General features: G+C 53.7%; 2 protein-coding genes across 3 annotated transcripts; one reads left to right on the top strand and one right to left on the bottom strand.

The window, feature by feature from the left end:
* Positions 1–1,257: 1,257 nt before the first annotated feature.
* On the top strand, positions 1,258–2,072 carry LOC117052105 (vasodilator-stimulated phosphoprotein-like). The gene is made up of 2 exons (XM_033158828.1): positions 1,258–1,551; positions 1,846–2,072. Exons 1-2 carry the CDS (start codon positions 1,258–1,260, stop codon positions 1,963–1,965), a joined length of 414 nt encoding a protein of 137 aa, XP_033014719.1. The 3' UTR covers positions 1,966–2,072.
* A 1,172-nt stretch (positions 2,073–3,244) lies between these two features.
* SAE1 (SUMO1 activating enzyme subunit 1) lies at positions 3,245–26,348 on the bottom strand. 2 transcript variants are annotated; one of them, XM_033158638.1, is made up of 9 exons: positions 26,215–26,348; positions 21,082–21,193; positions 11,542–11,715; positions 10,830–10,972; positions 10,466–10,565; positions 8,251–8,356; positions 4,607–4,751; positions 3,703–3,772; positions 3,245–3,481 (listed from the first exon to the last, which is right to left on the bottom strand). In XM_033158638.1, the coding sequence occupies exons 1-9, from the start codon at positions 26,346–26,348 to the stop codon at positions 3,389–3,391; spliced, it is 1,077 nt and encodes a 358-aa protein (XP_033014529.1). In that variant the 3' UTR covers positions 3,245–3,388. The 2 variants fall into 2 exon arrangements, with proteins under 2 accessions (XP_033014529.1, XP_033014528.1); XM_033158637.1 differs by lacking the exon at positions 4,607–4,751.

Genomic DNA, 26,348 nt, shown 5'->3' on the forward strand with positions numbered 1-26,348 from the left:
GCGCGCGGGGGCTGCTCCGCCCGCCGCCACCGCCGCCCCCACCGACCGCCCCCTCCTCTCCGCTCGCCCCGCAGACCCCGCCGAACGCCATGGCCAGAGCACTGCAGGACGGGAGCCGCGCCGAGCCGACAGCAGCTGTGTCCGGGAGCCCAGCCTTCCCTGTGGGGGGGTCGCTGGCCCTGCCGCCCCCCCTCTGCCGCGCGCCTCTCGCCTCGCCCCCCCGGCTGAACTGCCTTTGCCGCTGCGGGATCGGCCACGAGACGTTGCGGATGCGCTCCGGGGCCACGCGAGGTGAGTGCCTGGGGAGGGGGCTCCGAGGTGGGCGAGGGGAGGACGGCTGAAACCACAAAGCGCCTCTGAGCATGGGCAGAACGCCTCACCCCCCCGCCCGACGCGGCTGCAGAGCAGGTCCTTCCCAGGGTCCCAGCCAGGGCGGGGGTTGTTCCGCAGGAGCTGTCCCGCAAGGTGCGGGGCGAGAGGGGCGCGGCTCAGCCCCTCTGTCTCCCAGCCGCAGGTGCCCGCGGAAGAGGGGGCGGACCCTCCGCTCCTCCCCCCCAGCTGAGCACTCCTGGGGGTCCAGCCGGGCACAGGCCAGCCCCTTTCTGCGCCCCCGCCCGTCAAGGACAGACCTTTGTTTTTCCGCGACGGGCGCTCCTCCTTCCGGAGCGCTGCGTCTCCTTGCGGGCAACACGCGGTTTGCTGCGAGCACGTGGGAAGGGGCTCAGGCGAGGCACCGAGATCGGGCGCCAGCCTGTTCTCCGGGCTCATTTTATCGCTGCCTCACCGAGACCAGACTACTTTCCGCACCCCTAAACACCCAGGACGTGTGTGTGCGTGTGGCAGGCACTGGGCTGGCACGGAGGGCGGGGGTCTTGCAGGTACCCCGTTTGCCTCTCAGTCTGCTTTGGTCCCGCTCCACTGGGCCGCCCTGCACGCAGGGGGTGCCCCCAACCGCCCTGACCTCCTTGAGCTGGTGTGGAAACGCTGACTCATCAAAAAAAAATTGCGTGTGTTGAGTTGGGGGGGGGCAGACTATGGGAGGGGCCGCCCCCAGCTAAGCGCTGAGAGGAGGAGCGAGGAGCATCCCTGGTGGAGAGCAGCGAGTGACAGCCCCCTTGCAAACATTGCGCCCCCCCTTCCCAAATCTCACGGGGTGGGGGCCTGAAGGGCAAGAGGCAGCTGCAGGCGAGCTCCCCGCAGCGACGCTCGCCCCAGCCAGCCAGCCAGCCAGCCGGGGGGGGGGGCCTGTGTCCTGGAATGATCCCTTTTCCCTCCGCAGTTGCCAAGGAGACAGGAAACGGCCCCCTCCCGCCCGCCGGGGGAAGGCAGGGGCTCCTCGGGTTGCTGCTCCCCTCCCCGCCTCGCCGCCCTCATCGCCGCTGCCTTCCTTCCGCAGGCGACGCGCCGCCGCCCGCCGCCCCCCGGCCCGGCCCGGCGGAGCCCCCGTCCAGCGGAGCCCTGCTCAGGACCCCCGCGCCCGGCGTGGAGAGAGCGATCGGGGCGCGCCTGCGAGTCCTGGGGGACCAGTTCCAGCGCGAGTACGCGCACAGGGTAAGTCGGGGCGAGGGGGGGACCGGGGGAGGGGGTGCCCGGGATGCTGGTGGCGCGGGGGTGGGCGAGGCGGCCTGGGGCTGCCCGACCGCTTCCCGCCGCTGCTTTGCCCAGGGAGCTGGGCAGGCGCCGCCGCCGCCGCTGACTCATCGCCTATAAATAGCGCGGGATGGGAGAAGGCCGGGCACGGGAGCCGCCGGAGCAGGGCAGTGCCCACCTGGGCGCAAGAGGGGCTCCAGCTGCCTCCCCGCCCGGCCCCGCTCACCTGCGCCCTCTCCTCTCCTCTCCCCGCAGGAGCAGCGCCGGCCGCAGGGCGCCCTCTGGGGCCACGTCTCCCACTTGGTCTTCCAGCTGCTGGGCATCTTGTACAACCTGCCGGCGGAGGGCATGGCCGGCCTGCTGCGCCCCAACTAGCGTCTCCTCGTGGGTCCTCCTGCTGGCCAGGGGGGAAACCAGCCGGGACTGGAGCCGCCACCCATGCTGTGGGTGCTGTGACTGAGTGGGGCGGGCAGGGCACGCTTGGTCCTTCCTCCCCCCCCCCCCCAGCCCAGCAGTGCCTTAAGGAGAGCTGCTCAGCTGGGACGCCGCGCAAGTTAGCACTATGTCAATACTGTTCAATGGAGCCTGTACAGCGGGGGCCAGGCGGGAGGGCAGGGGGAGATAATTGCACAGGGCCCTGTTTCCTTCTGGGGGGCAGGCCAAGCTGTAAATAGGGGGCGTGGACATCTTGTACATAGGGGGAGGTGGGGGGCTGTACAGTGGAAGCTGCTGTATGTATATACATCCTGTGGACAATCCAGAGCTTGTACAGGAGAATTTGGTGCTGCCTGTAGATACTTGAGGGGGGGGAGGAGGGGGTCCGGGGTCTGTACTTTGGGAGGGGGGGAGAGGCAGAATTTTGTATGTTTCCTTTTCAATAAAAACTGGACTAAGAAGTTGTATTGTCAAGGCCTACATGTGATTTGTGCTTGTAAACAGAGGACATAGGAAGTGGCTTTGCCCACCAAGGTCAGGCCCGGCAGCAGCGACTCTCCAGCAGGGCGAAGGCCTTCTCGGAGGAGGTGGGGGGCTTCGAGCCACAACTTGGTACAACTGGGAGAGGGGAAGGAACCCCACTGGACCAGGCAGTGTCCTCCTCCCACAGCATCTGTGGGGCTGACTGAGCTGTGGAGATCACGAGGGCAGTGCCACGGCCGTGAGGGCTGCCCCATGGAGCCAGAGCTGGCCCAGAGGGAGATCAGCTACAAGTGGAAGCCCCAGCCCCCCTCCTGCCTGCCTGGCAAGTGCCAAGGTGACCTTTCCCCCCAGGGGAAGGAGGAATGCAGAGCTGACCCCAAAGGCAGCCCCACCCAGCAGGACCTGCGGCCTTCCTTGGCCAGCCTCACCTTCACAGGATGGGTTTTCTGCTGGCCATCTGGCTGCTTGACCACAAAGCAGCCACACCCTCACATGCCGCCGCTGCCATGCCAGGAACAGAGGCCCTGGCAGGACGCCCATGCCTGGCTCTGCCAAGCCACAGAAGAGCACCTGGCCAGGTTAGCAGGGAGACCACCTTCAGCCCCATGGCCTTGCCCCCAAAGCGCCTCCCGTGCCCAGCCAGGCAAGAATAGTCCAGGGCACCCTGGGGCAAACAGGAACAGAGGGGGTCCCCAAGACAACTAGGCCCCAGTCAAACTCGCTGCAGGAGAGAATCGGTACTAAAAAAAAGAGTTTATTGAGTGCTAAAGTAACACACACCCCCAGGAAGGAAGGGGGGCATCAGCAACAGCCCCCCCCCCCAACTCCCCAGGCCAGAGGTGCCGCAGAAGGAAGAGCCACATGGGGCTGTGGCCCAGGCTCAGTTGGGGGTCAGGCACTCCACCATCCCGTTGCCCCTCATGCCGTCAAAGAAGAAGAAGTTGTTGAGGGGAGCATCCCGCTGAGAGAGGGCCTGGAGAAGAGGAGAAAAAGGCAGCGTGAGCCAAGAGGCGGAGCTTGGTGGGAGGGGAAGGACACTCATGCTGCCAGGGCCCAGGGGGCAGCCAGGATCCCTCCCTCCAGGAATGTTCACAGCTGGGGGGCAGGGGGAAGAGACACAAGATACTGCCTGCAGCTGTGCTGCTTGTGGGTGGGGCCGCATGCAAGAGCCGCTCCCCCCGAGAGACGCCTCACCTTGACCACCTCTTGGCCCAGCACTCCTCCGACCACAGCGCAGACGGGAGCCACTTCGGAGCAGCAGGAGCTGAGAGAGAGAGAGAAGGGGGGGTGTCGGAGGGGGGGTCCCTGTGGAAACGCCTCTTTGCCCCCACAGAAGCAACATGCCAAGGGGAGTGTTTTTGCCAGAGGGCAGCCACAGCCCAATCCCAGCCGGCCTGGTGTTGTCAGTGGGCATTCCACACAGTCCTGAGGGGGCTGGGCAGGGTGCCCCCCCTCCCATGCTCCAGACAGCCTGGCTAAACATAGTCCCCAGCCGCCGCCCCACATTCTTCCTCTCCCCACATTCTCCGTAACCCCTGGTGGGTCGCATGCAGGGACATGCCAAGGTGGTGGGGGGCGCAAGAGGGCCTTCCGCTGCCCCCTCCCTCCAGGAGGAAGCTGCCGCCGCCGCTCTCCCCACCCCCCAAGGTCACAGAGCTGCCCCCTCCACCCCCACAAGCAGCAGTGCAGCACTGCGGCACCTGGGATTGCCCAGCAACTGAGGCGCCCTTTCAGGATTAACGGCGGCCTGAACTCGCGCAAGAGAAAGGAACGGAGCTTTTCTCCGGCAGCCGCTCCCTCAGCCACGTGGAGAGGAATGGCCAGACTGGCCCTGCGGACCCACGTGAGCCTTCAGAGGGTCCGGTCAAGCCTCGCAGAGGAGGAGGAGGAGACAGGTGTGGTCCTGCCAGGGTGGAGCCACTGCCCTTCCCAAAACACTGCCTGGGCATTCAAGGTTCCACAACTCGGGGACATGGGGCAGACTCAGGGGAGCGCTGACAACAAGGCGGCAGCAGCAGCAAAGCCTAGTGGTGGGAGTCCGTCCTCAGGGGTCCCTCCTCCTCCTCCATGGAGCGGGCTCAAGGGGGCCGCCACCCACCTGGCAAAGTCATCCGGGAGCAGGTCGGCCCCGACGCCGAGAGAGGCCAGCACGTCGGCGCGCATCTGCAGAAGCGCCTCGGCGTCCTCTGAGCAGCTCTGCAGGGAGGGGTCCCGGCCCTTGAGGGTCCGGAACTTCAGGAGCACTGCAAGAGGCGGTGGCAGAAACAGCATCACAACCGGAGACCCCCGGAGGCGGCAGCACTTCCCAAACACCCCCAGCCCAGACCCCAGACCATCATGTCTGCTGGTGCCTCCTGCTCTGCTGGGGGCAGGTTCACATCAAAACGACCCAAGTCCCCCTTGGCTTGGGTGGGCAATGAGACCCCTTCTCATCAATCCCGGGGCAGCCACCTCCAGAGCCCCCGCCGCCCAGCTGCCTCCACTCAGACGGGTACGTGGGGGGCAAAGACCATACAGACAGCCCCGTTTACGCCAAGCGCCCAGCCAAGGCAGCTCCTCCAAGAGCCAGCAGGCAGCCTCTTCCTCCTCCGCAGGGCTGCTCTCTGGAGCCGCCCCCCCTTTATTGTTCAGCCCGGACACTGAGATCCGGCGCCGAGGGCCTTCTGGTGGTTCCCTCACTGCGAGAAGCAAAGATACAGGGAACCAGGCAGAGGGCCTTCTCGGTGGTGGCGCCCGCCCTGTGGAACGCCCTCCCATCAGAGGTCAAAGAGATAAACAACTACCTGACATTCAGAAAATACCTGAAGGCAGCCCTGTTTAGGGAAGCTTTTAATCTGTGATATTTTAATGTATTTTAATATTTGTTGGAAGCCGCCCAGAGTGGCTGGGGGGACCCAGCCAGATGGGCGGAGTACAAACAAACAATAATAATAATAATAATAATAATAATAATAATAATAATAATAATTCTGGAAGGGATGGTGCTGGCAGAAGGAAAGGCCTTTGCAGAGACGGCTTCCAGTCTGCAGAGTCTGCGCACGGGTTCAGTCAATGCAAAGGAAGAGCAATCTGCTTAGCGATCGGCTGCACGTGCGCCAGAGCCCACTGCTAAGCAGGACCGCTTCTCCCGCCTGATGATGGGAAGGGGCAGCAATCCTGTTCATCTCCTTTAGGGATCTCTCTGGTGCACAGGATCTCGGCAGGATGACTTTCCCTTCGTATCAGCTGATGTGAGTGTGTGTTGGGGGAAGGAAGTATTTCCGCTTAGCACTGGGCTCAGCTGTCCTTCTGCAATGCTGCCGGCCTCCCTCTCAAAGGAGACGCTCCTCCTTCTAAAGGAGGGGAAGCCCTTCCAAAGGGCACGTTGAGAAGTCACAGCCCCACCCACCTGCCAAATTTGGCTGGTGGCTGCACCAAGGTCAGACCTGGCCTCGGGCAAAGCCCCACCCACCAGGAAACACAGCCCGCTTGGCCTGCCCAATTCCCTCCTTGCCCTGCTGGAAGAGAAGTGAGATCACCCAGCAGGGATAGGTCGGCAGAGCCAGAGCAAGGAAGACTGAATTGGGACTAAATATGACCGTCAGATTGGAGAGCTGGGCCCAAACCAGCAGAAGGAATCTCAATAGGGACAAAGGTCAGGTTCTGCGCTTAGGCAGGAAGAAACAGATGCACCAGTATAGGATGGGGGGGACCCCTGGCTTACTAGCAGGACATGTGGAAAGGATCCAGGGGTCTTGGGGGAACACAAGCTGAACATGAGCCCACAGGGTGATACAGCAGCAAAAAAAGCGAATGTTATTCTAGGTTGCATCCACAGAAATATATTGCTCCAGATCAAGGGAAGCAATAGTCCCACTCTATTCTGCCTTAGTCAGACCACACCTGGAATACTGTGTCCAGTTCTGGGCGCCACAATTTAAGAAGGATGTTGACAAGCTGGAATATGTGCAGAGGAGGGAGACCAAGGTGATCAAGGGTCAGGAAACCAAGCCTGATGAGGAACGGTTGAAGCAGCTGGATATGTTTGGCCTCGTAAAGAGGAGACTGAGAAGGAGATATGAGAGCCATCTTCAAATATCTAGAGGACTGTCACATGGAAGATGGAGCAAGCTTGTTTTCTGCTGCCGCTCTGGAAGGTAGGGACCCGGACCAATGGAGTCAAATGACAAGAAAGGACATTCCAACTGAGCACCAGGAAGAACTGTAAGAGGTGTTTGTCAGTGGAATGGACTCCCTTGGGAGGCTGTGGACTCTCCTTCCTTGGAGGTTTCTAAGCAGTTTGGCTGACCATCTGTCGCGCGTGCTTGACGTGAGATTACTTCATTGCAGGGGGTTGGACTAGATGACCCTCGGGTTCCCTGCCAGCTGCAAACTTCTACAACTCTATGATAGCAGAGCCTCGCTAAGGAGAAATAAGCTGGCATGTTGCAGAAACCCAGCAGGGCAGTCCCTCTGCATAGCACCCCAGCAACAGAATCAGAACTCCAGGGTGGCAGAGAGAGGGGGACTGGCTACCCTTGCAAGTAGTTTTAGCCAGCTGCTGTTATCCTAAGCGCTCACAATCCTCAATTATATATATACACACACAGACAATAAGTTGGCATCAACACCAAGTGGCCCTCAGAGGAAATGGCCTACCTCCTGATGCCCCCTCCCTCCCTCATGCTCTGAGCCCAGGAGAAGAAAGAGGGGGCCCTTGGCAGCCAAATGACACTGGCAACAGCAGCCCACGCAGTTCCCTGTCCAAATATGCCATGGCTGCCCCTCCTTCCAGACCCCCCTCAAACACCGATTAATTCAGAATTCCTCCACTTTGTGGAGCTACACACCCCAAACATTAGTAGAATAGCAGCAGCAGGAATTGCAGAGTTGAAAGGGACCCCAAGGGTCATCTACTGAAGCCCCTGCCATGCAGGAATCCCAGCAGAAGAATCTCAGGGAAGAGGGGAAGGAGCTGCGTTTGAGAAAAGCCAAGGAAGCAGAGGAGGAGTTGGGGGGGGGAAATCTCCCCTGAGAAACCTCCTCTCCTGGTGGGGTTGTTGACAACCCCTCCCTCCCTCCCGCTGCCCCTGTCTCAGCACTCCGCCCCCCCCCCCCCGGCGAAAGCCCAACATGGGCTGCTTGCGCACACAAGGCCCACACAAAGGCCACAAAGCTCCCCACATTTGGGATGGGGAGGAGCAAACCATGAGGGCAAAGGAGAAAAATGGGCGTCAGAAGCAACGCGGACTCGAGCGAGAGCAAGACACAAAGCAGCTCTTTGATTTGCACAATCCGGAGATGCTGCCCCGAGAACTAGGCCTCTTACCCAGAGCAGCGCAGAGCCAGAAGAATCCGCGTGGCTGGAAAGGGGGCTCCCATTTCCTCCCGGGAAGAACAGGACGGTGGCAAGGGGCAGAAGCAGGTGGAGCCCGCGAGGCACATGCCCACCCCCTCAGGCCCCGCTGAAGAGAGGCGGGCCCTTGTGCCACCAAGCAGATTTGTCCTAGGGATGAATGGCAGGCCTGTTCCAGAGATAGCCCCCCAAGCCCCTCAGCTGCACACGTGTACAACTCTCCTTGGGGGCGCAAGGGGCTCACGTGCCGGAGAGCGGGACACAGCCCCATTGTCTGCTGGGGACCAGGAGTCATGCGGTCCTGAGAGCAGTCAGGTGACCAGCTGCAACGCCAACTGTCCTCCTGCTCCCCCCCCCCCGGGTCACCACATAAACGCTCCTGCCGGCCTCCAAAGGGGGCACCTCACCTTGAAGAAGGAAGTAATCAGGGGACGTGCGCTTCAGGGCAGCCTTGGCCTTCTCGCCGCTCCAGTCGACAGTCAAGGCCTCTTTCAGGAGGCAGAAATTCACACACTGGGGGGGAAAGGACAGACAGCCTCACCAGAGTCACGTGTGCAGCTGCTTGGCTTAGCCACCAAGGGATGCCCCCCCCCTCCCAGCAGGGCATTGCAGCCACTCTCCCTCCTCCTCCTCCCATTATGGGTGCTTTCGGTGGCACAGCCGTGATTTCCAGCGTTAAGAGAGCAGGCGCTACCTTTCTAGTCTCATTTTTCACAGTTGCTCCTTCTCAACTGCCCGGCTGCCCCACCCAGAGACCCCCCACCCCCACAGCAAAGGAATGGCTGGACCACTTGCCACCCCAGGAAGCCCTGCAAAGACCTGGCCATGGGAAGAAGGCTCAGAGCCCGGGGGGCAGGACAACGATGCCTGGTCAGAGGGAGGAGGGGGGCAGACAGGGAGGAGGAGGGTCTCAAGCTGAAGAGGCAACAGGGTTTGGTGAGCAGGAAGAGGCTGCGGCAGAGAGCAGAGCAGGGCCAGAGGGAGCAGACAGAGATGAGGCAGGCAGCTGGAGAAGCCAGGAAGTCTCTCCCTCCCGCTGTGACCAGCTCCCCTCCCCGTTGGTCTCCTAGAAGCCAAAGAGGTATGAAGAAGGCAGAGCAAAGACAGGCAAGAAGAAGGGACTCCCCTGTGGGAAGGCAGGGGTCTCCAGTCCTTGAAATCGCCTCATTGGGGCAAGATCTACCAGGAGGCTTGGCCTCCTGAGCTGTTTGTCTCTTTGAATAAAGAGTTAACTTCACTGCCACTGTGTGAGTTATCGCTGGCTTGATCCTGGGGCAGGGGGTTGAGGAAAGATGGGGCCTGATCTGACGAGCAGCAAGGAGAGCCGCCTTCTGACACCACGCTGGGCCAACTCATGACTTACGAAGCGAGACCTGCCTATTCAGGAAGGGGCTGTGGGGCTGCGAGGATGCACACAGAAACCTCCGGGAGCAGCTCAGTTGCACAAAGGCGCCAGGGACAGGGAGCAGAGCTCTGCAAGAGAGCATCCCAAACTGATCTCTGGAGGCCGCGACCTGCGAAGCGGGTGCAAGGAGGCGCCAACTAACCCAGGAGGCGAGAAGTGGCCCTTGGAGCTCTGAGCTTCCACCCTCCAGTCCTTGCGGTGGTACATGCTTTTGTCCATATAGTGAGCAACAGGACACAACAACCTTGCCTTTATCGTTTTGCAGAGGCATTAATCTGATGCCGAATCCATGATCTGCCCAATCCCAGGGCTAGAGGGGGTTTTCACCTGAGGCTCACTCACCCCCCCCCAAACTACTCCTTCTCATCTCGGCATCTTGTAACTCAGGGATGGGACAGCTGTGATGCTGAGACTCCGATGGTCAGGGGAAATGGGAATTCTAGTCCCACAGCACCTGAAAGGCCACGTGGTCCCCTGCTCTGACTTAGCCGTTGCCCGGCTCTTGTGGGAATAATAATAATAATAATAAATTTTTATTTATACCCCGCCCTTCCCAGCCAAAAACCGGGCTCAGGGCGGCTAACACTAATTAAAATCACAACAAAAACATAAACACAATCAATTTAAAATAACAGATTAAAATACAAATTTAAAAATTTCAATATTAAAACTGCAGTCTCATTTTCAAATAACCCACCAATAAAAGAATGAAGCATAAATATCAAACAGAAACCAACTCAAAGGCCAAGTGGAACAGCTCCGTCTTGCAGGCCCTGCGGAAAGATGCCAAATCCCGCAGGGCCCTGGTCTCTTGTGATAGGCTGTTCCACCAAGTCGGGGCCAATACTGAGAAGGCCCTGGCCCTAGTTGAGGCCAACCTAGCATCTTTGTTGCTCGGGACCTCCAAAAGATTATTATTTGAGGACCTTAAGGTCCTACACGGGGAATGCCGGGACTGTGAGCCTGCCTGGAGCCCAGGCAACGAATGAGAAGCACCTGACTGACTGAGAGGGCTGCACTGGGGCAACGGCAGACCTGCCTGAGGGAGAGGGAAGAGCAGGAGAAGTGGCAGACTCAGCTCAGAGGAGTTTTGGGGACAAAGACCAGGAATGCAGCTATGCGGCCATTGCCATTATGTGGGGTGGGGGGTGGGGAGCAAGGCCCAGATCCGCTCCTGCCTCTGTTCCAAATGGCCAGAGAGCTCTCCCAGCACGCACCTTCTTCACCAGCGTGGTCTCTGTGATGTCCAGCTTGGCTTTCTTTGCGTCTGGTCCATCCTCCACTCCCTGGCCGGCTTTGGCAACCTTCGTCTTCTCTCTGCAAGGCACGGAAGCAAATTAACACCGCAGCCCCCTCCCCTCCGGCCAGTGGAGGACTCCTGCTCCACAGCGGCCGGAGTTTCAACAGGTTAAGGGTCGGCACAGCGCTAGAGAGGAACCTGGACAGTGGGCACAGGATGGTTCTCGGGCTCCCTCCAGTGGCCAAACTCTAGAGCGGTTTCCCCAAGCAGCACCTGAAAGGCCTACAGCCGCCCCCCAAGGGCATTCCCCAGTCCCATTACCAGCTCCCAGGCAGACTCACTCCACAAATTCGTGCTCGCCCAGGTTGGCAAACATGTAGCCGTGGTAGCCAAAGACGTCTCCCGCAAAGAACTTGACGCCGTTCTTGTGGCATATTTGGTCGATCTTCACCAGGACTTCCTGGGAGCAGCACGTCACGCAGACCTGGAAGGAGAAAGCCACGGGGCCGGAGATCAGCTGCCTGAGCATATCATTCCAATTGTTTGTTTGATTCGTATGCCGCCCTTCGTTCAATGATCACAGGGCAGCTTGCGAGATGGAAACACAACATGCACAGACATGGTTTAAAAGGCCACAGATTCCATCAGCCTGGTTGAAGTGGAACTGTTTTCGCCTGGCGCCTAAAGGTGTATAATGGAGGTGCCAGGGGAACCTCCCTGGGGAGAGCATTCCACAAACAGGGAGCCACTGCAGAGAAGGCCCTGTTCTCCTGTCGCCACCCTCTGGACCTATCATCTAGCCCAGGCTGCCACGTGGCCTATGGGACAGAGGCTTTCTAGGAAGTCTAGGACAGAAAAGGCGCTTCATTGTCATCTCCTCTCCCTTACAGTGCCGGCTGGCCTCTGCTTTAAGACCCCCTCTGACAGCACCAGAGAGGGCAATCTGGGAGCAGAGGCATGGTGAAAATGGTGGCCCAAAGTGTGCCTTCGGTGCCCCCCGGGGCCACTCCCTCGGACTGTCTCCCCTCGCTGGCTTCTCCCGCCAGCACTCACCACGTCAAAGCGGGTGAAGAACTCTTCGGGCTTCTGCTCGACGTTCCCAGGGTCCGCTTTCACGTCCACCATGGGGTTGAGGTCCTGAGCCCGCTCCAGCGAGGCTTCCGCCCTGTTCTTGCCCAGGGACCCCCCAGGGATCAGAAACTGAGCCTGCGAATCTTCCGGCGACACCTGGGAGGGGAGAAGGAAGTAATCGGAGCTGGGCAAAATCCCAGGCCTCCCGGGGTTAAACAGCAGCACCAGGACAACTGAATCTCACCTGAAGCCACACCGCAAAAGGTTTTATTTAATAATAATAATAATAATAATAATAATAATAATAATAATAATAATAATAATAATTTATACCCCGCCCATCTGGCTGGGTTTCCCCAGCCACTCTGGGCGGCTTCCAACAGAATGTTAAAATACAATAATCTATTAAACATTAAAAGCTTCCCTAAACAGGGCTGCCTTCAAATGTCTCCTAAAAGTCTGGTAGTTGGTTTCCCGCCGATGTCAAAATCTGGTGGGAGGGTGTTCCACACGGCGGGTGCCACTACCGAAAAGGCCCTCTGCCTGGTTCCCTGTAACTTGGCTTCTTGTAGCGAGGGAACCGCCAGAAGGCCCTCGGCGCTGGACCTCAGTGTCCGGGCAAAATGATGGGGGTGGAGACAGGAGAACAGGGGTGGAGACCCCCCTTCAGGTCTACTGGGCCTTTGAGGCCATTTAGGGCTTTCAAGGTCAGCACCAACACTTTGAATTGTGCTCGGAAACGTACTGGGAGCCAATGTAGGTCTTTCAAGACTGGTGTTATGTGGTCTCGGCGGCCTTTCCCAGTCACCAGTCTAGCCACCACATGCTGGATTAATTGCAGTTTCCGGGTCACCTTCAAAGGTAGCCCCACGTAGAGTGCATTGCAGTAGTCCAAGCGGGAGATAACCAGAGCGTGCACCACTCTGGCGAGACAGTCTGCGGGCAGGTAGGGTCTCAGCCTGCGTACCAGATGGAGCTGGTAGACAGCTGCCCTGGACACAGAATGGACCTGCACCTCCATGGACAGCTGTGAGTCCAAAATGACTCCCAGGCTGCACACCTGGTCCTTTAGAGGCACAGTTACCCCATTCAGGACCAGGGAGTCCCCCACACCCGCCGGCCTCTTGTCCCCCAAGAACAGTACTTCTGTCTTGTCAGGATTCAACCTCAATCTCAATTTATTGCATCTCTAGCCCACCTCTTCCTCCAAGGAGCTCAAAGTGGCGTACCTGGTTCTTCCCCTCCTACAACAACCCTGTGAGGTAGGAACTTCCACCAGGTACTTCATACCAGGGACCTCTAGCAATTTATCTCTGGAAAGCAGAACCACGGGAGGGAGGAAAGACCTCAGGGTGGTTCATTTGCATGAAAATGCAAGCTAAAAAACCACGGGGAGGGAAGAAGGGTATTGCTGCCGTTTACTATTATAATAATACTAGTAGTAACTACAGGGCCTCCTGTTCCAAGCCTTGTGCAACTCGCAGAAGCTCATTTCATCCACTTCTTTAGGTTCAAGGATGCACTAAAGGTTCCCGTCCCCATTTTATCCTAACAACAACAATGCAGTGAAGCAGACAAAGCAAAGGCCCAGCGATGGACCCCAGGCTGCCCAGTGAGCTTCGTGGCTGAGTGAGGGTTGAAAAGAGGGGCTCCCCTGCTGCAGTCCTGGCTTCTGTCATTTATTTATTTATCAAATTTGTCTATTGCTCCTCTTCTGTAGATCTCAGGGTGGCTCGTTTACAGGAAAATGCAAGGTAAAAAACACAAAATGCGTAACAAAAACAAGCCAAAAAACCCCTCCGCCAACACATGTAAAAGGGTATCAGATGTCAATCATCAGCCAAAGGCCTGGTTGAAGGTTTTTACCTGGCACCAAAAGGTGTATTATGAAGGTGCCAAGCGAGCCAGTCATGACCAAGGGAAGACCCCAGTCCAGCACTCCCACCGCCCCAGCCCCAGATGTAAAGGAGGAGTAGAGCTACGTAGCACCAGCATATTGCTGAAAACTCCAAACCTCTGAATAACCCCACATTGAAGGCTCCATTGGGCCAAAGAACACTCCCCAAGCAGCACCCTCCGGGAACGACCATCGAAGCAGGACTGGAACCACCACAAATAGGTGCCAGCCGCCCCCCCTAACTTGGAAAGCTGCTCCAGAAGGATTCTTTCTTCTTTGGCGATCCCTCGTAGCTGAGTAAGATTGCCTTCCATGAACACAGCCTCAGAACTGAGTCCTTAAGTGACTGTGGAGGCCAATTCTGGATCCACACGTCCTTCCACAGTGGGGACATTGGTTCCCGGGCGGGAGCTGATCACGGTGTGGATTTGCCAGGCGTGCCTTCCTCTTAGCACGTTTCTCCCTTGCGTCCTGAGTTCGAGTGTCTTCAAAGCCCATGACACCTTTGGTAAAGGCTGTTCTCCAACTGGAGCGCTCGCAGGCCAGTGTTTCCCAGTCGTTGGTGTTTATACTACATTTTTAAAGATTTGCCTTGAGAGAGTCTTTGAACCTCTTTTGTTGACCACCAGCATTACGCTTTCCATTGTTAAGTTCGGAATAGAATAGTTGCTTTGGAAGACGATAATCAGGCATCCGAACAACATGACCAGTCAAATGAAGTTGATGTTGAAGAATAATTGCTTTGACACTTATGATTTTTGCTTCTTCCAGTACACTGGCATTAGTCCACCTGCCTTCCCAAGTGATATGTAAACATTTTCTGAGACACTGTTGATGGAATCTTTCAAGGAGTTGGAGGTGGCATTTCTAAGTGGTCTGTGTTTCACAAGCCTAGTTAGGTGACTGCCTTGGGTGACCCTACTGGGAGTAGGAGACTTCAGACGGCTTCACTCACAAGGATCATAGGAACATGCAAGCCCACTCACCACGACAAGGTGATGATCCAGTGAGTGGGTCCAGAAGGATACCATGGTTGACGGCACTGAAAGCCACTGTGAAGTCAAGGAGAATTAGCAAGGAACCATTTCCCCTGTCTCTCTCCTGACACAGAAGTCAGCATACAGGGCGATCTAGAAAATCAGTTTCCTCCAAGAGCACCTGGATCTGCTCTGTGACCACCTTCTCGAGAACCTTACCCAGGAGGGAAAAATGAGTCACTGGCCAGTAGTTTCCATGAATACTTATATTGCCTCTATACCAAAGAGCTCCTGGTTGTTGTTGTTTAGTCGTTTAGTCGTGTCCGACTCTTCGTGACTCCATGGACCAGAGCACGCCAGGCCCTCCTGTCTTCCACTGCCTCCCGCAGTTTGGCCAAACTCATGCTAGTCTCTTCAATAACACTGCCCAACCATCTCATCCTCTGTCGTCCCCTTCTCCTTGTGCCCTCCATCTTTCCCAACATCAGGGTCTTTTCCAGGGAGTCTTCTCTTCTCATGGCCAACGTCTTGGAGCCTCAGCTTCAGGATCTGTCCTTCCAGTGAACACTCAGGGCTCATTTCCTTCAGAATGGATCAGTTTGATCTTCCTGCAGTCCATGGGACTCTCAAGTCTCCTCCAGCACCAGAATTCAAAAGCATCAATTCTTCGGTGATCAGCCTTCTTTATGGTCCAGCTCTCACTTCCGTACATCACTACTGGGAAAACCATAGCTTTAACTATGCGAACCTTTGTCGGCAAGGTGATGTCTCTGCTTTTGAAGATGCTGTCTAGGTTTGTCATTGCTTTCCTCCCAAGAAGCAGGCGTCTTCTAATTTCGTGACTGCTGTCACCATCTGCAGTGATCATGGAACCCAAGAAAGTGAAATCTCTCACTGCCTCCATTTCTTCCCCTTCTATTTGCCAGGAGGTGATGGGATCAGTGGCCATGATCTTAGTTTTTTTGATGTTGAGCTTCAGACCATATTTTGCACTCTCCTCTTTCACCCTCATTCAAAGGTTCTTTAATTCCTCCTCACTTTCTGCCATCAAGGTTGTGTCATCAGCATATCTGAGGTTGTTGATATTTCTTCCGGCAAACTTAATTCCGGCTTGGGATTCATCCAGTCCAGCCTTTTTCATGATGAATTCTGCATATAAGTTAAATAAGCAGGGAGACAATATACAGCCTTGTCGTACTCCTTTCCTAATTTTGATCCAATCAGTTGTTCCATACCCAGTTCTAACTGTAGCTTCTTGTAGGTACCTTTTATATCAAGAGCTTATGCAGCACAAAAGAGGAATGGCGGAGGGAGTTTAATTCAGTTCCGCCACATCCAGGTGGAGCCAAGACCCAGATAAAGCCCAGTCCAATCCAGCTGCACACTCTGGCAAAGCACGTGTCTGGTCTCCCAGCTGCTGCCACTCGATCTGTCCTTAGCGACTGATTTAAGAGCGGGGGGGGGGGGGGCAATTGGTTGAAGCCATGTCAAATGGAGAGCTGGCACATTGTTCTCTGGCAGGGCTTCTCTCTCACAGTTCAATGCTGCGCAGGAAGTCAACAGGCTCGGCTTTTTTGTGCAAACACATAATGGGGAAACTTCCAGCTGCTGGAAACTCATGCAGCCGTCAGAACCACAGGAGCGACTCAAGAGTTAGAAGAAGAAGAAGAAGAAGAAGAAGAAGAAGAGGAGGAGTTTGGGTTTGATATCCCGCTTTTCACTACCCGAAGGAGTCTCAAAGCGGCTAACATCCTCCTTTCCTTTCCTCCCCCCCCACAACAAACACTCTGTGAGGTGAGTGGGGCTGAGAGACTTCAGAGAAGTGTGACTAGCCCAAGGTTACCCAGCAGCTGCATGGGGAGGAGCGGAGACGCGAACCCGGTTCACCAGATTACGAGTCTGCCGCTCTTAACCACTACACCGCACTGGCTCTCTCTTGGCTGTTTTCTACAAGAACAGCTTGCGGACTGCGCAAGCAAGGGAAAAGCAGGCTCTCTCTTGGCTGTTTTCTCTGAGGGGACCACATGGCCGGCCACGTACTTTGGCTCTCCCCACCCAGATCCTCGCACACTTCCTTCGCTACAAATTCTTGCTCCTCTTCTGGCTAAGAGGCAGGTTGGCATCCTCATTTCAGCACGAAGGAGCTCCACCTGGTGGCCCAAAGTCGCAAGTGCTGTCCTGCAGTCAGAAAGTTAAACCTGCTTTCCACACCCAGAACTTACACAGGGACAGTGGGTTTTTTCCCCTTAAAAAAATGTTTAGGGGTACTCTCATTTTGACTCAAGAAAAACCACCATTTTATAGTTCAAATCACAGAAAATAAATACGGTAAATGCTTATTTAACTTACATGCAGAATTCATCATGCAAAAGGCTGGACTGGATGAATCCCAAGACTTAAAGAACCTCTTAATCAGGGTGAAAGAGGAGAGCGCAAAATATGGTCTGAAGCTCCACATCAAAAAAACTAAGATCATGGCCACTGGTCCCATCACCTCCTGGCAAATAGAAGGGGAAGAAATGGAGGCAGGGAGAGATTTCACTTTCTTGGGCTCCATGATCACTGCAGATGGTGACAGCAGTCACAAAATTAAAAGATGCCTGCTTCTTGGGAGAAAAGCAATGACAAACCTAGACAGCATCTTAAAAAGCAGAGACATCACCTTGCCGACAAAGGTCCGCATAGTTCAAGCGATGGTTTTCCCAGTAGTGATGTATGGAAGTGAGAGCTGGACCATAAAGAAGACTGATCGCTGAAGAATTGATGCTTTTGAATTATGGTGCTGGAGGAGACTCTTGAAAATCCCATGGACTGCAAGAAGATCAAACTTATCCATCCTTAAAGAAATCAGCCCTGAGTGCTCACTGGAAGGACAGATCCTGAAGTTGAGGCTCCAGTACTTTGGCCACCTCATGAGAAGAGAAGACTCCCTGGAAAAGACCCTGATGTTGGGAAAGATGGAGGGCACAAGGAGAAGGGGATGACAGAGGACGAGATGGTGGGACAGTGTTCTCAAAGCTACCAACATGAGTCTGACCAAACTGCGGAAGGCAGTGGAAGACAGGAGTGCCTGGCGTGCTCTGGTCCATGGGGTCACGAAGAGTCGGACACGACTAAATGACTAAACAATGCACAATGAGCAAAAGTACAAAGATTCACAAAATGTTTAGGGGCATGCGTACCCCTGCGTATCCCCAGAAAAAGCACCGCAAAAGGGTTACATGCCAGAAGTTTGTGTGCAAAGGCAAAATCATGCAAGTTCAGGTAAAACCCCATAAGTTTTCCTGCCACAAGACCATCCTTACCTTACTGGGCTCTGGAAACTGTGGATGGCTCCTCCAGGATCTCGCAGAGGTCCCTGACATCTTGCAAAGGCCCCTCAAGATACTGCAGCAGCACATCACAGCCTTCCAGATGCCTCATGCAACCTTCCCAGAGCCCGACAAACAAGGCAGAGGCCTAGGAAACCCAGCACAGAAAGAGCTTTTAAAACCCTCTGGCGTTACTTATGGGGCTCCTGGAAGGTTGAGAGATCTTGGTTGAGAGGGTGAGAGCCCCTTCTAACTGTCTTGCACCCACCCACCCACCTTCGCTCTCCATTTCCTATTTGTTTTCCTGCCACCCATGCAAGGTGCAATCGCGTAACAAAATCGCACATTAAATTGTACTTATCTAATCAAAATATCTCCCCCTCCAAATGCTTTCTCCCTCACGCCTATTTTTTGTTGTTGCTGATTTCTAAAGTCTTTGAACCTCCAGATTTTTTCAATACTTGATTTATACCTGATTACGAACATCTCTCATCTGGGGCAAGTGCTTTTCTAGACTGATTTGTGTTGCATTCTGTGTTAGTCGTGCTCAAGAGAAGACCCACTTAAATTCACTTTAAATCTATGATTCTAAATTAAAGTTCTCGAGCCACAGCCAAGGATTTCAACGGCTCTACTCCAAGAAGGACTAACATCCCCAGTAGAACTAATGTCGGCTGCAGCCCTCCATTGGCAGAAAATACGCACGAGGAAAGGATGTGGCTGGTGCCACCAGGAAGAGACCGGGCGGGAAATGCCACAGGGGAAACACCACAGGAGCCCTGAAGACTGGGAGGCAGGGGGGCAGAGTGGTTAGTGTGGGACTAGGACCTGGGAGAGCAGGGTTCAAACCCTCATCTGGCCATGAAGCTCGCTGGGTAACCTTGGGCCACTCACTCACAAGGCCTAACCTACTTCACAGGACAGTAGGAGAACACTTCAATCTCCCAGGACATTCAACACAAGATCTCAAAGCAGCTGTCTTATTACAAAAGAATTTCAGAAATAGACTTGAAAGAGAAGTGGCTGAATTACAACTTATTACAATAATAATAATAATAATAATAATAATAATAATAATAATAATAATAATTTATTTGTACCCCACCCATCTGGCTGGGTCTCCCCAGCCACTCTGGGCGGCTTCCAACAAATATTAAAATACATTCAAATATCACAGTAAAAATACTAAACTGAAAGCTATGGAGAGACCTGGTCTGAATAGAGATACCGGATAAATGTCTCATTACACATGCTAAAGCTATTTTTGGTCATCTGCATACTATTCCTTGCTTTTTCCTGTAGGACTAATTGCAGTCGTTAACAGTTGTCAACAGTTACAGGTAGGTAGCCGTGTTGGTCTGCCATAGTCAAAACAAAATTAAAAATTAAAAAATTCCTTCCAGGAGCACCTTAGAGACCAACTAAGTTTGTTCTTGGTATGAGCTTTCGTGTGCATGCACACTTCTTTCATGCACGCGAAAGCTCATACCGAGAACAAACTTAGTTGGTCTCTAAGGTGCTCCTGGAAGGAATTTTTTTATTTTGTTTCATACCCATTGAGTCAATCCCCCATCTCCTACTACCCTCCTGAGAAAAACCCCTCCCCACCCTCCCACTATATATAAGGATCTGGTGACTTCTGTTTCACTGTATCTGAAGAAGTGTGCATGCACACGAAAGCTCATACCCAGAACAAACTTAGTTGGTCTCTAAGGTGCTACTAAAGTCTAGACTATTTTTTAATTTTTTTATTAATTTTTTTTTTAAAAAAAATTATTTCAACTGCGTCAGACCAACCTGTCTGAATCTACCTCACAGGGTTGTTGCGGCGATTAGATTGGGGGGAAGAAACATGTACGCCCCCTTGAGGAAAGAAGGTGAGACCAGAGCTGTAGCTAAGTGTGTGTGGGGGGGGGGAGCCAGGTTTTTACCCCAGATGAAGCCTCCCTGGGCGGGATGCTGTGTGATAAAAATGAAAGCATGATGGATGCAGCACTGCCAACAAGGAAATCAGCCTGGGATGTTTCTGGCCAAGGGGCACCGGTTCTCATGCTGCACATGTGAGGAAGTAAAAACCGCACAGGAAAGGAGGAGAGCCCCGCCCCCCAGCTTTCCCTAGGAGGGGACTTTCCTCCTGCGAGTGGCCCCAGGGGTCCCCCGCAAGGGCATTCCTTTCCTGAGAAAGCCTCCGTCTCCTGGCTTGCGACATGCGACCCTCTCCCTGACACACATGCGCTCTCTGTGGGGCTTCCCTTGAGGCCGCAGTTGGCGCAGAATGCTGCAGCACGATTGCTGACAGGAGCGAGGCCTTGCCAGCGTAACACCCCTCAGTGCTCAGAGATCCGCACTGGCTGCCCATTTGCTGCCGGACTTAGTTAAAGGTCTATGAAGCCTCTTAAGGACTTGGGACCACTGATTTTTGAGATCACCTTGCCCCCGTGGGCCCACTCAACTGGCACTCCTACAGGTGCCACATAATACTTGTTCTGCGTTAGTACAAACTCAATCATATACTGAAGCGGCACCTACACTTTGGAACTCCCTGCCTATTGACATCAAACCCTCACTATTTCCCCCCCCCCCAGCATCTGCCAAAAACACAATTGTTTAGACAAACCTACCCAGATTTTCAGGGACCCAGGTGGCACTGTGGGTTAAACCACAGAGTCTAGGGCTTGCTGATCAGAAGGTCGGCGGTTCGAATCCCCGCAACGGGGTGAGCTCCTGTTGCTCGGTCCCAGCTCCTGCCCACCTAGCAGTTCGAAAGCACGTCATAGTGCAAGTAGATAAATTGGGACCGATCCAGCGGGAAGGTAAACGGCGTTTCCGTGCACTGCTCTGGTTCACCAGAAGTGGCTTTGTCATGCTGGCCACATGACCCAGAAGCTGTCTGCGGACAAACGCCGGCTCCCTCGGCCTATAGAGCGAGATGAGCGCCGCAACCCCAGAGTCGGACACGACTGGACCTGATGGTCAGGGGTCCCTTTACCTTTACCCAGATCTTCGGAAAGTTGAAGTGAGTTTTTATTTCTTTCAATCTATCGTTGTTTAAAACTTTTTGTGTGTTTTAAGTGATCACTGTAACTTTTTGTAGGGTAGATTTTATTATCTTACCTGTAAACCGTTTTCAGGGTATCCCCCCCCTTGCATTCAAGCAGTGTTTAAATTTCATGAAATAAATAATTTTATGCACATGCGCTTTTGAGTACAAAGGGGCAAGATCACATATATCCTATTTCCCATTCCAGGATCAGGGGACACCCAGGGCGACAGGGAGCCCACGGGAGGAGGAGGAAGCCCCCCAGGACCCGCTCCGGGCCCCCTGGGCAAGACTCACCTGCTGATGGTCGAGCATCGTCAGGGCTTTGACTCCTGCCAGGATTAGGTTCTTGGCCACTTCTGCCCCCAAGCCTTTCATGCCCACCAGCAGCACCCGAGACGCCCGCAGGCTGCAGGATACAAGAGGGAGACGTCAGTGTCCCGATCCGCACAGCCTCCAGCAGGCAGCAATGAGGCAGTTCAGCCCCCCTTCCCCAGAGGCACAAGTCAAAAGGAAGTGGCCCAGGATGGAGGTGAAAGGCTTAATCCAAGGCCAGCGGACTGGAAGGCCTGGCTTGCTCTGGTCCAGGGGGTCACAAAGAGCCGGACACGACTAAACAACAACAACAACAACAACAACAACACTCTGGACTGCCATCTGTCCAGATTTTAATTTGATCTGAACTAATTTTAAGATGTATTTTAACTAATTGATGGCCTGTTTTATGTTACAGGTAGGTAGCCGTGTTGGTCTGCCATAGTCAAAACAAAATAAAAAATAAAAAAAATCCTTCCAGTAGCACCTTAGAGACCAACTATGTTTGTTCTTGGTATGAGCCTTCGTGTTCATGCACACTTCTTCAGATACACTGAAACAGACTTCTCTTTGAGTGTATCTGAAGAAGTGTGCATGCACACGGGAAAGCTCATACCAAGAACAAACTTAGTTGGTCTCTAAGGTGCTACTGGAAGGAATTTTTTATTTTGTTTTGCCTGTTTTATGTTCTTTGTATACTGTCTTAGTTTCATGATGTTAACTGCCCTGAGCCTGCCTCTGGCCCGGGAGGGTGGGGTACAAATAATTTAATATTATTATTATTATTATGACAGATTTTGATCTTCAAAGCTCTGAAATAAAATAATAATAATAATAATAATAATAATATAATCATAATTGATTATTTATACCTTGCCCATCTGGCTGGGTTTCCCCATCCACTCTGGGTGGCTTCCAACAAAATTTTCAGTTCAATAGTCCACCAAACATTAAAAGCTTCCCTAAACAGTGCTGCCTTCAGATGTCTTCTAAAATCTGGTAGTTGAACAGAGCTACCATATATTACCCCGGGGTTTCAATGGCTAATTTTATCCCTGCTATTCCCTGTTTTTATTGCAGCTTCTCTCTCCTGTCTTTGCTGCCGGGGATATCAAGTGGTCAAATGTTAACCGCTCGATCCTCAAAATTTGGCTGCCTAGGAAGCTTCAGCCGGGGGGTGGGGAAAAATACGCTCAGGGTAGCAAAGTAACATTTCGCACCCGATACTGAAATGTGGATTCTAATCCAAATAGGTTGCAACCTGAAAACCGGCAGTACGTGTTGCTGAGGGTGATATTTATAATTAGAACCATAGAATGGAAGGGACCCCCAAGGGTCATCTAGTCCAACCCCCAGCAATGCAGGAATCTCAGCTGCAGAATCCCTGACAAGGGGCCACTCAAATCTCTGCCTAAAACCCTCCAAGTGGTCACCTAGCCTATTGGAATAAAGGGGGTTGCCCCTCACTCCCATCTCCCCCCCCCTCTTCAATTTCCCCAAAGATGATTCTGCGGTGATTTACGAAAGCCAGGGAGAATCCTGGTACCACACTCCCCCTTTGAAAAGAGGGAGATGAAATGGGATAAACCTCCCAGGCATCCGCTCCGAAGGAGCCCCTCCTCACACGGAGACAAGTGGCTGTTTTCGGATGAGGAGCGACATGGTAGAGCCCTTCAGGGGAGCTCTTAAGGCAGGGGTCCCCAAAATAAGGACCAGGGCCCGGATCCAGCCCAATTGCCTTCTCAATCCGTCCCGCGGACGGACCGGGAATCAGCATGTTTTTACATGAGTCAAATGTGTCCTTTTATTGAAAATGCATCCCTGGCTTATTTGTGGGGCATAGGAAATTATTCATATTTTTTTTTCAAAGTATAGTCCGGCCCCCCACAAGGTCTGAGGGACAGTGGACTGGCCCCCCCTGCCAAAAAAGTTTGCTGGCCCCTGTCTTAAGGCATCAGCTCAGCAGAACAACCTCCCATCTTCTATTTTTGAGATGGGAACTAAAAAGAAACCCTTATTTCCTTGAATACGTTTATAGGACTTCAAGAAGCTTTGTAGATAAATGAAGAAATATTATTGCAATTATGAATTTTATAGTGATTATTATGTATAGTATAGATTAAAAAGATGGAAATCTGAAAACCATGTGGAAGGTCTGAGGGAAGTCATGGCTAAGAAAGCCAAAAGGTGGAAAATATGGATGATTATGTGAGAATTCATCTTTCTTTGGTAGTATTTGTGTATTAAAATAATAAAAAATTATTAAAAAACAACAAATCCTTATTTCCTGATATATCTATCTATCTCTACATATATACATATACATATACATATACATATATTGCCTTTGTACTATAATGTAACTTAAATAGAAAACTATTTTAGAAAGGATTTCCCTCCTAAAGCATTTTATTTTAAAAAATCCAATTTAAGCTTTTTTTAAAATGCAATTTTTTTGCTTTAAATCATTGATTTTTATCCACCCTGGCTTCAACGCCAGCCGCTCGCCTGGGGCCCCTCACAGGCCCAACCAGCCCCCCCCCCCCGGCGGCCATTTTCTGTGGCCTTCGCTGAGGAGGCGGAAGGCTGGGGCCCGGAAGGTTCCGTGGCCGTTGGGCGGGGGATGGGAGGGACCCCCCAAAACAGGCGCCTGCCGCCCCAGAAGGTGCAGGAGAAGCCATGGGGGGCAGCTTGTGTGGGAAGACCCCCCCCCCCATGGCCAGTGCAGCACTCCTGAGGGGAGCCAGGAGGGCGGCCATGACACCCTCACTCCCTCCCAGAAATGGGGAGCTCCAAATGGGGGGCCAGAAAAAAGGGGCCTGCCAAGCACCTGTCCCCCCCCCCCAACAGGCTGGCAGCAGCAGCAGAGGGGCAGCTGGGCCTGGCAGGAAGGGCCCCACTGCCTTGAGGTGGGGCAGCACCCCAAACCCCCAGGAGGAGGCCTCTGCTGGCAGGAGCTAAGGGCGGTGTGGGGCAGGCCGGAGTGGCACGCCGGGAGCCCCCCCAACAGGTAAGCCCCCCTAAGTCTGCCCCCCTCCAATCGCCTGGGAAGAGGCAGCTGGGCCACCATGGGGCCTGGGGGCTCTTTGTGGGGTTTTTACACCCCACCCCGTTGGTTTAAAGCTGTCTTACATAGCATGCAGCCCCCCCAAGAGCCTTCTCTGGGCAGCGAGAGACGGGGCCTTCTCTGTGGTGGCCCCCATGCTGGGGAAGCCCCAGGAGGCTCAGGCGGGGGGCCCTCTCAGTGAGCAGAGGGCCTTGGCCTTGCCTGGCAAGACGCCCCTTCCAAAGAGGGCCGCCCCACTCTCTTTTAAGGGCATAGGAGGGGCCCCGGGGCTGAATCTGGCCCCTCCAGCCCCATCCCCTCACGGCGGCCGGCCAGATGCCCCCAAGCAGGAGCCCCCTGGCAAGCGCCGGAGGGAGACCACAGGCAGCACTGGCCCTCGCTCTCTGCCAGGGAGGCTGCCAATGAGCCTGGTGGCAGGGAGTTCCACAGTCCCTGTCTGCCTTAGATTTCGCGTTTTCAGAGGAGCCACCCGATGTAGCTGCTCTGAGCCCGGTTTTGGCTGGGGTATAAATAAAATTTATTATTATTATTTATTATGCATTCGGAAGGGGAAGTGCTTTTGTTGTGCCTTTATCCCCTGTTTTGTGTGTTTATCTTTTTTTGCTGTGAGCTGCCCTGGCCTCTGCGGAGGAATATGGATTCAATAAATAAATCAATAAAAATACTAATAAATGGGCTGGAGTATTGTTTACGGGGGTTGTTGTTATTGATATTATTGTATCTTTAGTTTTGGATCTTATGATTTACGCGTAAATTGTTTCCCATTGGGTCGTGCACTTTTTGATGTGTCTCCTTTATCGTTGACGACTTCTGTTGGTAACTGGGTAAATCTTGTCAGGTCGTAATCCGCCTGGAGCAGTTTCAACTATGGAAAGGCGGCACAGAGATGAAATGATGAGGATGCAATGAGTGGGCGGCAGAAGCAGCCCCTCCCGGTTTCCCAGACCTTTCAAATAAATCGGCGGCTTCCTCCCTGCGCTTGCTTCTCTGCCCCGAATCCTAGGGATGCGGACGGAGCTTTGTTTTAAGCCGCCATCGGGGAGAAGGAAGAAATGCTCCCAAGGGAAGGATTTCTCCACGGGACTGGGCAGGGCCGCATCAAACCTCAATGCGGCCCTCAGCTCCTGAAGGTAATGGGGCCCTTGATATATCCAGCTGCCCTTTGTCAACAACAAATTGCTGCTGCTGTTTTTTGGGATGAATATATGCTATATCAGGGGTAGGCAACCCAAGGCCCGGGGGCCGGATTCAGCCCAATCGCCTTCTCCATCCGGCCCGCGAATCAGCGTGTTTTTACATGAGTAGAATGTGTCCTTTTATTGAAAGCGCATCTCTGGGTATCCGAAGAAGTGTGCATGCACACAAAAGCTCATACTGTACCAAGAACAAACTTAGTTGGTCTCTAAGGTGCTACTGGAAGGAATTTCTTTATTTTGTTTCGACTCTGGGTTATTTGTGGGGCATAGGAATTGGTTCATTCCCCTCCCCCCCCAAATATAGATGGTGGACCGGCCCACGGCTGAAAAAGGTTTCTGACCCCTGTGCGATATGGTAATGTCTGGTCCTAAAGCCATTTTCTCATCACCAAAGATGTATTTTATCAAATTAATTGCTGAACTGAAATACAATTAAGAAGAAGTATGTTCCTGCTTAAAAACAAGTAGAAGATTAAGAGCGAAATAATTATTGAGCTCTAACTTATAATAATAATAATAGCAAAACTTTATTGCAGCTATAAGCTCATATAGCTCTAACTTAAAATGATGGTGGGGGGCATGACTTACACCATAGGAGGCGACACAACACAAAACACTGTATGTGGGTTTTATTTACTTTATTTTTTTTATCTTGTATCTTATGTTAATGCTGTATTGTGTTTTTAATGTTGGGTTTGGAGCCGCCCAGAGTGGCTGGGGAATATATAATAAATCATCATCATCATCATCATCATCTATTTTGGAAATGTACACCCAGTGTGTGTCCCCCCCCCTTTAATTTCCTGCGAAGGACCTGCCTGCCTGCCTGCAGCTGCGAGCCGAGGGCCTTACCGTTTCTGCGCCTCGAGGCCCCAGAGGCGGATCTGGCGGTCGTACTGGGCCGCCTCCTCCTCGCTGATGGCGCTGGCTGCGCCCGGGGCTCGGCCGGCCTCGGCCTCGTCCTCCTTCTCCTCCTTCTCCACCAT

Source organism: Lacerta agilis, chromosome 8 (genome assembly GCF_009819535.1).
Source record: "Lacerta agilis isolate rLacAgi1 chromosome 8, rLacAgi1.pri, whole genome shotgun sequence".
Classification (NCBI taxonomy): Eukaryota; Metazoa; Chordata; class Lepidosauria; order Squamata; family Lacertidae; genus Lacerta; species Lacerta agilis.

What these genes read in the sequence shown, in the direction of transcription:
- LOC117052105 (XM_033158828.1), top strand. Translation starts at nt 1,258, where the DNA reads ATGATCCCTTTTCCCTCCGCAGTTGCCAAGGAGACAGGAAACGGCCCC. An exon ending in AGCGCGAGTACGCGCACAGG is followed by an intron (nt 1,552 to 1,845) that starts GTAAGTCGGGGC and finishes CTCTCCCCGCAG; the next exon opens with GAGCAGCGCCGGCCGCAGGG.
- SAE1 (XM_033158638.1), bottom strand. Translation starts at nt 26,348, where the DNA reads ATGGTGGAGAAGGAGGAGAAGGAGGACGAGGCCGAGGCCGGCCGAGCC. An exon ending in TCTTCACCCGCTTTGACGTG is followed by an intron (nt 10,973 to 11,541) that starts GTGAGTGCTGGC and finishes TTCTCCTTCCAG; the next exon opens with GTCTGCGTGACGTGCTGCTC. An exon ending in TGGGCCAAGAGGTGGTCAAG is followed by an intron (nt 3,482 to 3,702) that starts GTGAGGCGTCTC and finishes CCTCTTCTCCAG; the next exon opens with GCCCTCTCTCAGCGGGATGC.